The sequence below is a fragment of the Podarcis erhardii genome (genome assembly GCF_964252035.2).
Source record: "Podarcis erhardii genome assembly, chromosome: 7".
Lineage (NCBI taxonomy): Eukaryota > Metazoa > Chordata > Lepidosauria > Squamata > Lacertidae > Podarcis > Podarcis erhardii.
Window position 1 is genome coordinate 73,221,414 of NC_138511.1, and position 16,007 is coordinate 73,237,420.

A 16,007-nucleotide genomic window follows, 5' to 3' on the forward strand; every position below is an offset into this window, starting at 1 on the left:
CATGTCACAAGTCCATCACCTGCCCCCTCTCCCTCTGTTCTTCTTCCCTTCATTGTCTGTGAATTTTCCCTGTCTAGCACTTGAAGAGATCAAAGGTCCTAAGGAAACAACAGCCCAGACAGCAATGGACTTGTGACAGGCTCCTACTAAAATCACAGGTGCCAGCCATCATTACCCATGTTTCTTAAGATAAACACCATAATTGCTCTCAGTGACTTTCAGTAGTCATAAGGTTTGCAGACAAGGAACCCTGTGAATAACATCAAATAGCCATTTGCACCACAAGATTGCTCATTGGGATAGCATCACTTAGCTCTTTGGCAACTGAAGGCAAAATGTCGCAAGGCTATCGCAGCAGGGCTAATCAGACCACAAGGCTAGCGTGGCCCCTTTTATTATGTAGGGATGAATGAGGATTTGCTGCAGAGGACTAGTCCTGGTAGATCCCTCTGGGATAGCTGTGCGAAGGAGCCTTCAGTCCAGAAGCAAATTAGGAGTAAAGGTCCTTGCAGTTACATTTCCCATGGTGTCTGTTAAGTGCTGGGTCCTTCTAGGTCACATTCGAAAGTCATCCTTTCCCATCTGGTTTCTGCACCGTCTGTGAGACAGAGAAGATGTTAGTTGACCCGGTGTATGATCTTTGTATTGAGCTTCATATTGAACCAATGGCTTCAAGTTCCAAGAAAGGAGATTCAGAAAAAAACTTTCTGACAGTAAGAGCTGTTCGGCAGTGGAACAGACTCCCACGAGAGGCGGTGGACTCACCTTCCTTGGAGGTTTTTAAGCAGAGGTTGGGTGGCCCATCTGTCATGGATGCTTTAGCTGAGTTTCCTACATTGCAGGGGGTCGGACTAGATGATCCTCAGAGTCCCTTCCAACTCTACAGTTTCATGATTCTATGAACTTGTTAAGGGAAATTCCTCATTTCTGGTCTTGCTGGATCTGCCTGTAGCTTTTGGTACCGTAGACCATGATCTTCTGTTACGTTGCCTGCTACATTTGACAAGTGTTTAGGGGAATGCCTTCCAAATGATTTGCTTTAGCAGTTCAACCAGACGATCCAATTGATTTCATCTGTCAATGTAAATTGATAGGAATTGATAGGAGGGTGATCAATATACATTGCTACACTGTATATTTAGACCTCACTCTAAATATATTTTGAGTTGCTTTGGGACTGTTCATGTGTAAAGGGACCCATAAATGAAACAATTAAAAATAACAGAACATTCAGGATCAAGTTACAGGGTTGTTTACAGCTAATAGTGAGTGCACAATTTGTGTACAGTGGTACCACTGGTTACAAACTTAATTAGTTCCGGAGGTCCGTTCATAACCAGAAAATGCTTGTAACATGAGGTGCGCTTTCGCTAATGGCGCCTGCCGCACTGCTGGAGCACGACTTCCGCTCACATCCCGAGGCAAAGTTCGCAACAAGGGGCATCTACTTCTGGGTTAGTGGAGGGCGTAACCCAAAGCGTTCGTAAGGAGTGTGGTACATAACACGAGGTACCACTGTCCACAAATAGTTGAAATGCACAAATGAACAAGCTGCACTCTTTCACACAACGACTTGAACATGAACAGAGACAGCTTGTACCTGGGTTCAGTGTAATGTGTGAACAAGCTTTATCTTTGTCCTGAACCATGGTCTGAATGTCATGTTCAAATGGCTGAGGGTGAATAAGACAAGCTGGAGGTGGGGATGGTTGAGAAATAGCCTTAGTCTGGAGGGGATCAGCCTACCGGTGACCAATAGGGTTTTTGTGACTGGCTAAGCACAAACCCTGGATGTAATACTGGATCCTAGTGCTGTTGCCAGGAGGTGTGTCCCCCCCCCCATCTTGGACTGATTAGGAGGCCATTTTATGGCAAGGCGAGACCTTGCTACATGCCAATCCACGCTTCTGAAACTTTGAGCCTTGATTACTGCAGTTGGTTTCACATGGGACTACCCATGAAGATGACTTGGAAGCTAGAACACTGCTGCACACCTTCTGACATACGGACACAGGGAGTTGTCTTCTGCCAAGTTGGACTATTAAAGACCACTGTTATTTCTATAATGACTGGCAGTGGTTCTCCATGGGTTCAGATCAGACATGAGGTGGTAGTACACAGCCATCATGATTGGTAGACTTATCTTCCACGAATTTGTCTGTTTTCCCTTTTAAAGCCATCTGTGCTGGTGGACCACCGCACCTTGTGGCACTGAATCCCATAGTTTAGCTATGAGCTGTGTGATACCCACCCAACATGCAACTTGGGTTTTCCTGGGATCGAGGATTATGTGAGAGGCCTGTGTCCCATTTTCTCCATGCCACGTAAAACAATATGCACCTCTAGCACATTCCCCATGTTCCTAAAACTAAAAAGCAACCTTTCCCAATAGGCGAATTGCTCCAACCCCTTTCTCATTTCCACCAGGCCCCCTTTCTGCACCTTCCTCAGCCCCCAGGTACTGAGTGACGGGCAGGGAAGAGGAAATTCCTGACCCTTTTGGGAGAAGAACTGCGGCTCCCCTTTGCGAAACTGTAGAACTGCATTATAACCTTGTGACTCACACCTGAGGTGGGAATTGGGACAGAGACTTCTGCCCTTGCAAACAGATGGCATCAGGATACCATTGGAAAGGAAGGTCGCTGCCAAATAAAAGGAGGATACAGGAGTATATTTTTGGCTTGCTCGTATATGTTGTGTCATCATAAAATTGGGCATTCCCTTCTCTTCCCTCCCCCTTTGTCACTTTTGTGGGGACTTTCTCTGTTGTTTTCCTCCTTCCCCTTGGCATAATGGGACTCATTATGATCAGAGCTGAGAATGTTGCATACCTTTGCAAATACATAGCCCACCCCCACCCCTTCAAGGCTGAGTTGGGGAGGCGAGGGGCTGCATTATCTTGAAATTCTGGACATGGAACACTGCCTATGTCTTCTGCTCAAAGTGGCAACTTCAGGAAAAGAGCATGGCCTGCTTTCACAGAGGCCGCAGGTGGCCGAGTTGCTGCTAAATGACCTTCTGCCTATGGGATGTGAGTCATTTCTAAACAGGCTTCGCAGAAAGGCGCCACAATGGTCTTTAATGCGCCTCATGACAGTCTTCTCTTGTGAGGATAAACACATAAGGGCTGGCTGCTTCTGCATCGCCCTTGTTCAGCATCCTTGGTGACAATATAACAAACCTTGAATCATAGAATTGCAGGCTTAGAAGAGACCCTAAGGATCTTGTCTAACCCCCTGCAATGCAGGAATATGCAGCTTACAGGGATCAAACCTGTGACCTTGGCATTATCAGCACCACGCTCTAACCAACTGAGCTATCCAGGCTTGCCAGGATCTGTTCTGCATGTGTGACAGAAAACTGTTATTTAGCTTGGCATTGCCTACACATTGACTGGCAGCAGTTTTCGGGGAGGGGGGTGTACATTAGTCTTTCCCAGTCCTACCTCGAAATGGCAGGGACTGGACCTGGGTCCTTTTGCATGCAAAGCATGTGTTCTGCCACTGTGCAGTAGCCCTTCCTCTACCAATCAGATCAATTTGAATCACAGCTCTTGAACAGAAAAGCAGTTAGAAATATCCTTTCCATTATACTTACCACCTGCTTTCTCTTTCCAGGTGCTGGTCATCTTCCCAAGGAACTTAATGAAACAAGTAGAAGAATAAAGAGTTATAAAAATCCATTTCCTCACTCCCATCTGGAAAAAAAACCCCTGAAAGCAGGGGGGTAGAACAAACATGGCAGACTATTCAGCTTATAAAGAGACGTCGAATCGTCACTTACGTTTCAAGCTCCAGAGTCTCGGCCGCCGTCTCGATGAATTAGAGGAAGCGACGAAAAACCTCCAGAAAGCTGAGGATGAGTTGCTGGACTTGCAGGACAAAGTTATCCAGGCAGAAGGCAGCAACTCGAGCATGCTGGCCGATGTGGAAGTTTTGCGCAAAAGAGTCTTGAAAATTGAAGGGAAGGATGAGGAGATCAGGAAAGCGGAAGAGCTTTGCCAGCTGATGAAGGAGAAACTGGAGGAGGAGGAAAGTCTCACTCGGGAGCTGAAATCCGAAATTGAGCGGCTTCAGAAGCGAATGGCAGAGCTGGAGAAGCTGGAGGAAGCTTTTGGCAGAAGTAAGAATGACTGTACTCAGCTCTGCCTCAGCCTCAACGAGGAGAAAAACTTGACGAAGAAAATCTCGACGGAACTGGAAGTTCTTAGGGCAAAAGTAAAAGAACTTGAGCAATCTGAAGACAGGCTGGATAAAACTGAGCAGAGCTTAGTGAGTGAACTGGAAAAGCTTAAGTCGCTAGCTCTCACGTTTGTTAACGAAAAGAAACACTTCACTGAGAAGGAGAAGCAGAATGAGAAAATAATACAAGAGCTGACACAAAAGCTTGAGCAAAATAATAAACTGAACCGGGCAGATCAAACGCGAAACACATCTAACCTGCTAGAAAGATCATCCAATAGTATTCTGGACAGAAATGACCTGAGGATTGAAGTTGACTTGACAACTTCGGCGCTGTCCTCGAAGGAAACGAGGAGAAAAGGGAGTTTGGAATACCTAAAGCTTGTGGAAAACGAAACTCGGAACAAATCAGAAAATCAGAAGAATAAGAATCAAGAAGACAACAAAGTGAAGGACCTCAACCAAGAAATTGAGAAGCTAAAGACTCAAATCAAACACTTTGAGTCTTTAGAAGAGGAGCTCAAAACCCTGAGAGCAAAGAATAATGACCTGCATGACAGCTACTTGAGCGAGCAAAACAAAAATAAGCTCCTCATAGGCCAACTTGAAGAAATAAAAACGCAGATGAAGAAGCAGAAAGAGCTGGAGAACGGTGAGGCAGGAACAGAGGAAATTAACTTACCTAGCCGAGTGAAGCACGACAGACCCAAACACAGAGCTGTCACAGCGGAGTCAGCTATTTCTAAGCATAAGTCTCGGGAACTTTCTCCTCAGCACAGGCGGGAGAGAATACGCAACCGAGAATTCTCATTTAATAGCGAGAGCCAAGGCAGCAAGAGGGTCACCAGCCCTAACCTAAATAGCAGGAGAGCAGCCAAAGCATCGAGCACATCAGCGCTATTGGACACTTTAGCAACTGATGCTAAACGGACAGAAGACAAATCCACGCTGGGCATGCACTTTTCCTCACAGAAAGACAGTGGAAGCCCACCGGCAGAAGTAAAGAAATCTAGAGAGCAGCCATCTGTGCTTAGTCGTTACCCACCTGCAGCACAGGAGCACAAGTCTTGGAAAGCCTCTTCGAAACCCAAGAACGAGAGTGCGTTGAGGAGCAAAGTGGAAAAAACCTCCCAATCACCAAACGACGCTCATCACTGTAAGTCTGACGAACTTGAAGAGAAGCCCAGCAAAACGGAAACCTCCATATCGCCTTCTGAAAAGGGAATTAAGACGCACGTTGCAGAACAACCTGCTCTTTCGACAGAGACTCGCATCTCAAAAACTAACCGGGGGGCCTCCAATGGAACTGCTTTGTCCTATAGGAATTATCTCTCTACGGAGACATTAGCTGCTGAACCTACCACCTCAAAGATGGAAACCGCTTTGGTCTCATCTCGCAGGCAGCACTTGGAAGAGAGCTCTCCGAAGGCAGTAAACTCCCAGGAAAGAGAACCTCCGCACGAAATGGTAAAGCCCTCACCTTTAGCAAAGTCTTGGCTCATTTCAAGAAGTCAGGAAGATCTCTTGCAGAGTCCCTCAGATCCTCAGAAGGAAGAAATGGATCAGACCGCTGCCTCAGCCGCAAACTCTAACAATGGGGGCCTAAAACCCACTTCTGCAAGGGCCAGAGCTATCAACACCAACAGCCATGAAAAATTCAGCACCAATGAAGAGACAAGTAAAATGGCAACCGCTTCTGCTGCTGCTGACGTAGGGCTGAAAAGGGAACCTGCATCTAGAGAGTTCGCAAGCTCCAAGAGGGGTATTCGAACATCTCCTTTTGAAAACGATAAAAGTACTAGCAGCGAGGAAGAGCTCAGCAGGTCCTCCAGGGCTTCTTCAGCCGCTGCCCTTACAGGGACGAAATCGAGAAGGCAGTTCAGTCCCAGAGAAGCACTGAGGTCTAAAGCCGTCATCAAGCCTGCGATTGTGGAAAAGGACGTGAAGGAAATCATGGGTGGCACAGGGCCAGAAGCCAGCTCTGAAAAGCAGCAGCCTGTCTTTAAGACGGTGTCACACAAAATGACGAGCAGCATTACCATTTACCCATCTGAGCCTGTGACTCAAAGGACCAGCGCGAGCGATGCCGCGAAAGAACAGCAGCACATATCTGCCAGCAACATCCGAGTGCTTCCGAACGAGCTTTCGCTGGGGACAAACGCGACCAGCACACCTTACGAGATACCGATTAACAAGAGCAATATAACCCTGAAGTTACCCGAGGCTGAGAAGAACGGGGACCCTGCTCCTAGGAGCAGGGTGGAAACGGTCGTCTCAAAAAGCAGCATCACGATAAAACCTTCTGAATTCGGCGAGAAGAACAGCGAACCGCCCATGGAGACAATCAACTGGAAGAGCCACGGTGCTTCAGAGGCCAACTCACCCGACACCAAACACGTCACGGTGAGAAGCGCGTGGCGAACGCGACGGGGCTTGCAATCTTCGGAGGACTCTGCGACGAAGGCGGTTGAAAATGCAACCCCTCGAAATCCATATAGGTCATCTACGGACCCCCACAAACCAGAAGGGACTAGTGCACGCATATATGCAATTGAGCAGAATTCCAGAAGGGCCAGCGCTGGTATAAACTCTTGGAATGCTCTGGAATTAGACTCTAGAAGGACCAAAAGTAGCTTAACTGCATCCGAGATGCTTGGCCAGAGGAGCTGCATTAGTGATCCTGCGACTGCTTCCCCTTGGAGCTGCACAGTATTACCGGTAAGTGTGCTCTGAACTTTTACTGTAAAACTTTTGCATTCCTAAATCAAGACAGGCGGGGAAATATCTTTTTAAATAAAATTCAAGGGGAAGATGAAACTTTTTTGAGGGTATGGGCTACGCTTGCTATGAAAGTAGGAAACTGTCTCAGTCTTGGCTTCCCCATCCCCTTGATATGTAATAATACAATAATAACATTGGCATATTTTATGTATGTGTTTATTTGTATAATATATTTGCCTTTTGCAGCTTCATAGAAGGCCGCTTGCAGAGTTCTTTTAAACAATAAAAACGGTCAAATAGTAAAATATAAAATACAGTGGTACCTCGGGTTAAGTACTTAATTCGTTCTGGAGGTCCGTACTTAACCTGAAACTGTTCTTAACCTGAAGCACCACTTTACCTAATGGTGCCTCCCGCTGCTGCCACGCTGCCGGAGCCCGATTTCTGTTCTTATCCTGAAGCAAAGTTCTTAACCTGAAGCACTGTTTCTGGGTTAGCGGAGTGTGTAACCTGAAGCGTATGTAACCCGAGGTACCACTGTACATGACCTTGGGCAGGGCTCCACAAATGTTGACTTGGCTTATGAGCCAGCTGTCGTTTGTGCTCGTCATCACTTTCCTTCCCTGCATTATTTGGCATTGGGGAGAGACGGGGGCTTTTCCCATTTCTGTGGGATATGGGAGATGAAAGAAACAGAGGGAGTTGCTCCCGCTGCTCGGAAGGGAGCCCTGTTGTTCCTTTCTTGCGCAAAAAAAAAAAAAAAATCCAGTGGAAAGGAAACTTCTTGGGTTTGCCTGGTTCTTAAAAGACAACAAAATGAGTGTAAGGCAAACCTGTTTGGCTACAGAATTCTGTAAGTGGGTTGCCATGTCTGAAAAAGGCCCCCTCCCCTGTCACTACCCACCTTACCTCACCCCAAGTAGCAGAGTCACCCAGATTCTAATAAACACCAAATATGTATTTAAATACCAGCAACCCATACCTCTTCATTGGATCGGGTGCTGTACTGACTTGTCCCCATCCCTTAGCTAAGCACAGGCTTCCTCTACCTCAGCCCTCCATATGTTTTGGGCCTACAACTCCCATGATCCCTAGCTAGCAGGACCAGTGGTCAGGGATGATGGGAATGGTAGTCTCAAAACATCTGGAGGGCAGAGTTTGAGGAAGCCTGGCTAAGCACAAACCCTGGATGTCATCATTGATGGCCAAGTGAGAGAGACTGTGGCTACAGTTTTGTACCAATTTACCTGGGACTAAGCTTCAGTGAATTCTTGTGGGATTTTCTTCTGCATAGACATTTATAGAATTGTACTCTTAACATGTCTGACCTGCTGAGGCACGGTCCTTGGGTAACTTTCCAGCATAATTCATGCTAATGAGAGAGAGAGAGAGAGAGAGAGAGAGAGAGAGAGAGAGAGAGAGAGAGAGAGAGATGGGCACACTTTTAAATAATTCTTACTATTTCACTGAGTTGTCATAAATTTCACCTTTATTTGATGAACTGAAATGAGTTGTTTTCTTCATTATACAGTAGTGGAGAGATTCTTGTCAATATTTAGATAACTAATTGGTGCTTGAATTCTAGTGTTAAAGGTAAAGGGACCCCTGACCATTAAGTCCAGTCGTGGCCGACTCTGGGGTTGCGGCTCTCATCTCGCTTTATTGGCCGAGGAAGCCGGCGTATAGCTTTCGGGTCATGTGGCCAGCATAACTAAGCCGCTTCTGGCGAACCAGAGCAGCGCACGGAAACGCCGTTTACTTTCCCGCTGGAGTGGTACCTATTTATCTACTTGCACTTTGACATGCTTTCAAACTGCTAGGTTGGCAGGAGCAGGGACCGAGCAACGGGAGCTCACCCCGTCATGGGGATTCGAACCGCTGACATTCTGATCGGCAAGTCCTAGGCTCTGTGGTTTAACCCACAGCGCCACCCGCGTCCCTGTTCTAGTGTTAGGAGGGAGCAAAGCAAACTCTTCTCTGCCCACTTTCTCCACAGTATGCATAATTTTTATAAAATTCTATCATGTCACCTCTTGCTAGCCTTTCCTCTAAATGAAAAAAAACCCACCCAAATGCATAGCAGCATAGAATCCAAGAGTTGGAAGGGACCCAATGATCATCTAGTCCAACCCCCTGCAATGCAGGAATCTCAGCTAAAGCATCCAAGACAGATGGCCACCCAACCTCTGCTTAAAAACCTCCAAGGAAGGAGAGTCCAACACCTCTCATGGGAGTCAATTCCACTGCCACCCAGCTCTTACCATCAGAAAGTTTTTCCCTGAATGTTTAGTTGGAATCTCCTTTCTTGCAAATTCAAGCCATTGGTTCGAGTGCTGCCCTCCATAGCAGGAGAAAACAAGCATGCTCCCTTCTCCATATGGCAGTCCTTAATATATTTGAAGATGGCTATCATATCTCCTCCTTTTTTTTTTAATAAATATTTATTAAGGTTTTTTTTTTAATAAAAGAAATGCACAAATAATAAACAACATTAGTTATATCATAACAAAATCCCATAACTTCTCTGGACTTCCTCACGTCTCCTGCTCCCACTTACATCGTTGAAATTTTTTTTCAAGCAAATTATCATCTTGTTTACAATCTTATTTCCACTCATTTAAATATAATCTAACAATTCTCCAAAAGGTTTATGTTTTCCTTAATCTCACTTATCATCAAATTCCAGTCTAATTTAGTGGTGGTCAATTATTTTATGATCAAGCATCCTTCTTAACATTCAACCAAATTACAATATTTTTGTAAATAAATCTTAAATTTCTTCCAATCTTCTTCAATCCTTTCTTCTCCCAGGTTATCATATCTCCTCCTAGTCCCCTCTTCTCCGGGCTAAACATACCCAGCTCCTTCTACCGTTCCTCATAAGGCATAGTTTCCAGACCCTTGATCATCTTGGTTGCCCTTCTCTGCACACATTCCAGTTTGTCAACATCCTTCTTAAATTGTGGTGCCCAGAACTGGATACAGTCTTCCAGGTGTGGTCTTACCAAGGCAGAATAGAGTGGTACTCTTACTTTTCTTCATCGGGACACTATACGTCTGTTGATGCAGCCCAGAAGTGTTGCTCCATCCCTTGATAATTCTGGTTGCTCTTTCCTGAACCTTTTCCAACTCTAAATATATCCCTTTTGAGTCAAGGCGATCAGAATGGTATTCAAAATGGGGTTGCATTTGGATTTCTGAGCTGGGGAACCCTGTACCCATAGACCTTTATGCACATAGGCTTTCTTGCTTCAGGCAGGTAGAGCCAAGGGGAATCTCGCTTCAGCAGTGGTGGCAGTGCAGTCCCAAGGCCCTGTAATCACATGATCTCCCATCATGTGACTAATATGTGAAGGGGGGGCTTGTCTTAACCAGCCCAAAGTGTGCCTAGGTTTCACTGAAATCAATGGGCCTTGGGGGTTATAAGTTCAATTGAAGAAGAGAAGAATGTCAAAAAAACACCCCACCACTGGGCACAGAATAACGACCGGCCGTTTGTTGGGTGTTCACACAAAACTATGGGGGGGTGTTTGTGTGTGGAATGGAGTTTCCTGGAAGAGGGCGTGACTGAACAGAAGCATTCCAGACTGCAGCACTTCCCATCCCATCTGTTAAAAATAAATTATGTAGGCAGTATTTACAGTGCTAATAGGAACCATGTCAGTGAGAAATGAAATTTTAAACCCTTCTTACACTTTTGGCAACTTAAATTTAGAATGCAGCAAGGCAGGAAGCACTAATTCTATCCAAATCAGCTCTGCTGCCTCTCTGTGCTCTTTTACACCTGCGCTATAAATATCCTGTGACTCTCCTAGGCAGTTCCTTCCATTGCCCCAATACTGTCACAGGTAGGAGATATATATCGTTTCTCAAACTTAAACACCTGCTGACAGTGGAAATGAAAAACAGCCACAGCGACACCTCATATATACATAATGCATGGACCAAAAAAATTAAAAAATTAAGTACACACAAATATAAGTGCATTAAGGATACACTGATACACAAGTAAACGTATTTCAAAATCATTAGCAAATATAGTGTAACAAGAGTCTTAATCGCCCAGCTTACAAGGGTGTTATCTGCGGATTAATCAACGATAGGAAAATGGGTCTAACGACAGCGCATTATATAGCTCAACAGGAAACTGATCAATCTCAGAACAACTTGAATCATGAGCATAAAGCGCAATCAGCATTGGCTACTGAAGGATTTCATTTACCGTATTGGCCTGAATATAAACCTTGCTTTCCCCCCAAATTCCGACACTGAAAAGTTAAGGTGCGGCTTCTTTCACAACCTTATGGGTACTTTTTCTTTTTCTCTCTCTCCCCCCCCCCAATTTTCTCTCCCCCCCCCCCGCCCAATTTTAAAGGTGCAGCTTATATTCGGGCCAATACGGTATTTCATTTATAGCTTTCCTTTCTTTCTGCCACGGATGCTTTCGTTGAGATTCCTGCATTGCAGGGAGTTGAACTAGATGACCCTTAGGGTCCCTTCCAACGCCACGATTCTCTGATCCACGGGGGTCTTTCATCCAGACCCAGCCCTGCTTAGCTTCAGCAAAGTTGCTGCATCGTATCCCTTCAAGGTCATGCCCTGGCATTTATTTGTTGAGTTTTATCACTTTTTAAGAAATTTGTATCTTAGGAGCTGCAAAAGACGCTGAGATATGCCAAAAGTTTTTTGGGAAGATCTTACGAAGCGGGGGAATCTCTTGCTGACTCTCTTGTTAGATTTATCCCTTTTCCCTTCACAGAGCTACAATTTTCAGTGTGGTTTAACAGTCCCTCTTCCCAGGAAACTCTGGGAATTGTAGTTCTATGAGGGAGGGGAATAGAGGTCTCCTAAGAACACGTGTGGCGCTGTGGGTTAAACCACAGAGCCTTAGGGCTTGCCGATGAGAAAGTCGGCGGTTCGAATCCCCGTGACGGGGTGAGCTCCCGTTGCTCGGTCCCTGCTCCTGCCAACCTAGCAGTTTGAAAGCACATCAAAGTGCAAGTAGATAAATAGGTACCACTCTGGCGGGAAGGTAAACATCGTTTCCATGCACTGCTCTGGTTTGCCAGAAGCAGCTTAGTCATGCTGGACACATGACCCGGAAGCTGTACGCCGGCTCCCTCGGCCAGTAAAGCGAGATGAGTGCCGCAACCCCAGAGTCGTCCGCGACTGGACCTAATGGTCAGGGCTCCCTTTACCTTTTAAGAACTCCCGCTGTCCTAAACAAACTACAGCTCTCAAGATGTTTTGGTGGAAATCATGACCGTTTAAAGTACTGTCACAATAGTGCAGAGTACTAAGACCAGGCAGCTTGACAAATCACATTCCAGTGAAATAGTTTGATTGTTACCAAAATGCCGCGTAGTTCCACTCACTTCTGTGCCATTTTCCTGAACAAAAGCTTTTAACAGAGGAGCCATAGCTCAGTGGTAGAACATGTGCTTTGCATGCAGAAGGTCCCAGGTTCAGTCCCCAGCATCTCCAGGTACTGCTGAGATTGTCCGCTTCCCCTGAAAACCTGGGGATACTGGCCTGACTCAGTATCAGGTAGCTTCCTATGTTCCTAAGTGACGACTTCTTGTTTTGCAGCTGTCTCTTGAACACATGGAAGATGAGAATCAAATCCTGTTGCTTTTGTCCACCTGTGTGCGTGTGTACAGGAAAAATTGGAAACGGGAAAGCCCTGACATAAGGGAGGGTCTTCCCTTTCTGGTGATAGCCATTGGTTCGAATAATATAATCAGTGAAACATTCATAACACGGAGATGATTTCGGGTAGAGCGAAGACTTAGCAGACCTCAAGCGCACAGCCTTCCGAATGCTCAAGGAAGCAGAAGGCAACAATTAAAAGTGCGTGCGTGCATGCACTTTTTGTTTTAAAGGACATGTGATTCTGAGGGACGCATACGGAATGATTTTTGAACGTTTCTGGGTTTGGCTACTGCCCCTACTTGAATAATACCAGCTTGAAATTAAAGCTCGGCCTTGTGCTGTAGTTCCCTCTGCTGGTGGTAGCTTGCAAGTGCAGTATTATTATTAGTATTTTTTAACGCACACCCCAACAAAGTCCCATCTGGACTACTGCAGTGCGCTCTACATGAGGCTGCCTTTGAAGGTGATTTGGAAACTACAGCCAATCCAGAATGTGGCTACTAGACTGGCAACTGGGAGTGGCTGCTGGAACCACATAACACCGGTCCTAAAAGATCTACATTGGCTCCCAGTACATTTCTGAGCACAATTCAAAGTGTCGATGTTGACCTTTAAAGCCCTAAATGGCTTTGGCCCAGTATACCTGAAGGTGCATCTCTACCTCCATCATTCAGCCTGGACACCAAGGTCTAGCTCTGAGGGCCTTCCGGCAGTTCCGTCTTTTGTAAGACGTGAAATTGCAGGGAAATTTTGGTTATTGTTACCCACCCTGCAGAATGCCCTCCTGAGAAAAAGATTGCTGCCCCTTTTGAATTTATGGAGGCAGCCACCTTTTCCCCTCAATACAAGGCCCCTAAAAAGTACTGTACATATTTTTCTCCTTAAAATACCCCAGGAGGGGGCCTGCCCAATATGATGTGCGGTTGCTTGGTAAAGGTAAAGGGACCCCTGACCATTAGGTCCAATCATGGCCGACTCTGGGGGTTGCGGCGCTCATCTTGCTTTATTGGCCGAGGGAGCCGGCGTACAGCTTCCGGGTCACGTGGCCAGCATGACTAAGCCGCTTCTGGCGAACCAGAGCAGCGCACGGAAACGCCGTTTACCTTCCCGCCGGAGCGGTACCTATTTATCTACTTGCACTTTGATGTGCTTTTGAACTGCTAGGTTGGCAGGAGCAGGGACTGAGCAACAGAAGCTCACCCCGTCACGGGGATTCGAACCGCTGACCTTCTGACTGGCAAGTCCTAGGCTCTGTGGTTTAACCCACAGTGCCACCCGCGTCCCTAGGTTGCTTCCTAGAGCATTTTAAAAGACATTTTCTGCACGTGGTGCTGTGCTTCACTTACTAGGTGCTCCAAAGAAGATGAAGATGATTTTTAAAAAAAGAAAGGGAGGGAGGGAAATATTGGACCACTTCATAAATTGTAAATTGTCAGACTGTTATGCCCAGAGTGGTTCATTGGTACGCTGGTTGGACTGGCACCTGAGAGACTGGGGTTCAAATCCCCATGCGGCCATGAAACTGGCTGGGTGATTTGGGGCCAGTCACTGCCTCCCAACCCAACCTACCTCACAGGGTTGTTGTTGATTAAATGAGGGGAGGGGAGAAACACGTTTGCCACCTTGAGCTCCTTGCAGAAAAAGGTGGGATATACATGCTGCAACAACAACAACGACAACAACTATTATTATTATTATTATTATTATTATTATTATGTTTTGATCTTCCTATTTCTCTCCTATTTGCTGGCCCAGGAAGTGCACCTTGACTCTGTGAGTGCTGCAGCAGTTCTTAACTTCCATGTCTCAACAATGTGTTTGCGCAGATAAGCATTTCTAAATCCACTGGAAGGCAATGAGAGGAGGCTCCTTGCTGGCTGCTGCTACCCTTCTTTGTTTCTTTTGCTTTTTAAGGCATTGTAGTAATTTTTCATCCAAGATCAAGAAAAGATCAGTAAAGTACAATTGAACAAATGCAGATCCCATATCATCCCCCCCCCCCCCGTGAATTAAGATACATGGTAGGTGGGGCTACAAAGCCAGTGTGCCAAATACAGAGCAAGAAAAATGGTGAACCAGTCATGCAAATGCGCAGAGTCTCTCGCAAAGCCAGCATACAGAGGCAGAGGGCTTCAGACCTTTGGAGGTGGAATTAATAAAAGTCAGAAATGGAAACCGCACATTTTCCAACGTGTCTGGTTTAGCTTGGCCTTTGGCCAGTCTCAAATTATGAGTAAGTTTCTCCATCAAAGCCAGACATCAAATACGCCTGGTACCAGTTTTTGGTGGAGGGGGCTGAGGATGTTTCTCACTTTCCCACTATTGATATCCTAGCTGCAACGAGAAGAAAGGAAATGAGAGAGCCCTGTGGCTGCTGACCAAAAGGGAAAGCAGGGCTGGAGAGGGAGACTTGGGGACTGTGTGGCTTATGTTTTTAGAAAGCTCACAGCCTTCCTACCAAGCCATGGAGTCGGGCTTTGGGGAGGGAAGACTCACCCTGGGGGAAGTGAGAGGGCAGAGCTCGATGGCTTTACCCAGACTCTGTGTCTGGAAGCAACTCCTGCGAGGCTCCATCATATTAAAGCACCCAACCTTTTTCCTGGTTCTGGTACAGGAGGAAAACAAAGATTTTGTTCCCAGTTCCAGAAGAAAACCGTTTGGCTCCTCTGAGCAGCTTGCCCGGGCTGACACACCGAGGAAGAGGCCAGACGCCAGGCTGGAGGCCACACGCCAGCTGTCGGACAGCAAGGCTGAGGAGCGGAGGCGTTGGACCAAAGGCTGCTCAGAAGACAACTGAGCCTCTTGATGTTGAGGTATGTTTGTGTTGTTTTAAACAAGGGGTCCTTGTTCCCACTTTGTCTTCTTATGGGTAGTGCCTGACTGTGTCATCTCAGCCATGTGCTTCAGTTGGACGGGGCAGCATGCAAATCACTTGCTTGAAAGCATCTGATCGAAGTCTCCCTGCATATGCAAAAATGTCACAGGCTTTCCATGAATGGTGATGATAATGTATTGCTCCATGCCGTGCGATTTCAAGGTGGTTTGTGTGTGTGGAACAGAAGTCGTATAAAAATGGATTCCATTTCAGGAAACCATGAACAAACTGACCACAACTTCAAATAACTGAAAACCACCAACCACCCGCACAAACATTAGCATAATCACCATCAAAACAGCTAATAACAAAATCAGCAGACCACCTAGAGGTAAATCTTGACCTACCACTGAAAAGAATTGCAAGGTTGATGCCAGGCGGGCCTCCTGGGGAGAGCAATCCACAATCGGAGGGGCCACTCCTGGCAAGTCCCTCTTTCTTGGCAGCCTTCTGTACTTCTCCTGGAGTAGACATGAAGAGGAAGGCTCAGATAATTATGTAAGGGTCCGAGAGGTGGATGCATACTGGGAGAAATGTTCCCTAAGATGTTGGGATCCCAATCTGTAAAAAGGCTTTGT

General features: G+C 46.2%; 1 protein-coding gene across 3 annotated transcripts in view; it reads left to right on the top strand.

Moving 5' to 3' along the window:
• LUZP1 (leucine zipper protein 1) overlaps positions 1 to 16,007 on the top strand; it is a 72,710-nt gene that overhangs the window by 50,384 nt on the left and 6,319 nt on the right. For all 3 annotated transcript variants that reach the window (XM_081868731.1, XM_081868730.1, XM_081868729.1), the window contains 2 exons: positions 3,618 to 6,899; positions 15,169 to 15,367. In XM_081868731.1, coding sequence (XP_081724857.1) covers positions 3,738 to 6,899; positions 15,169 to 15,351 — 3,345 coding nt within the window. In that variant the 5' untranslated portion in view covers positions 3,618 to 3,737 and the 3' untranslated portion in view covers positions 15,352 to 15,367. The remainder of the gene's footprint in view (positions 1 to 3,617; positions 6,900 to 15,168; positions 15,368 to 16,007) is intronic.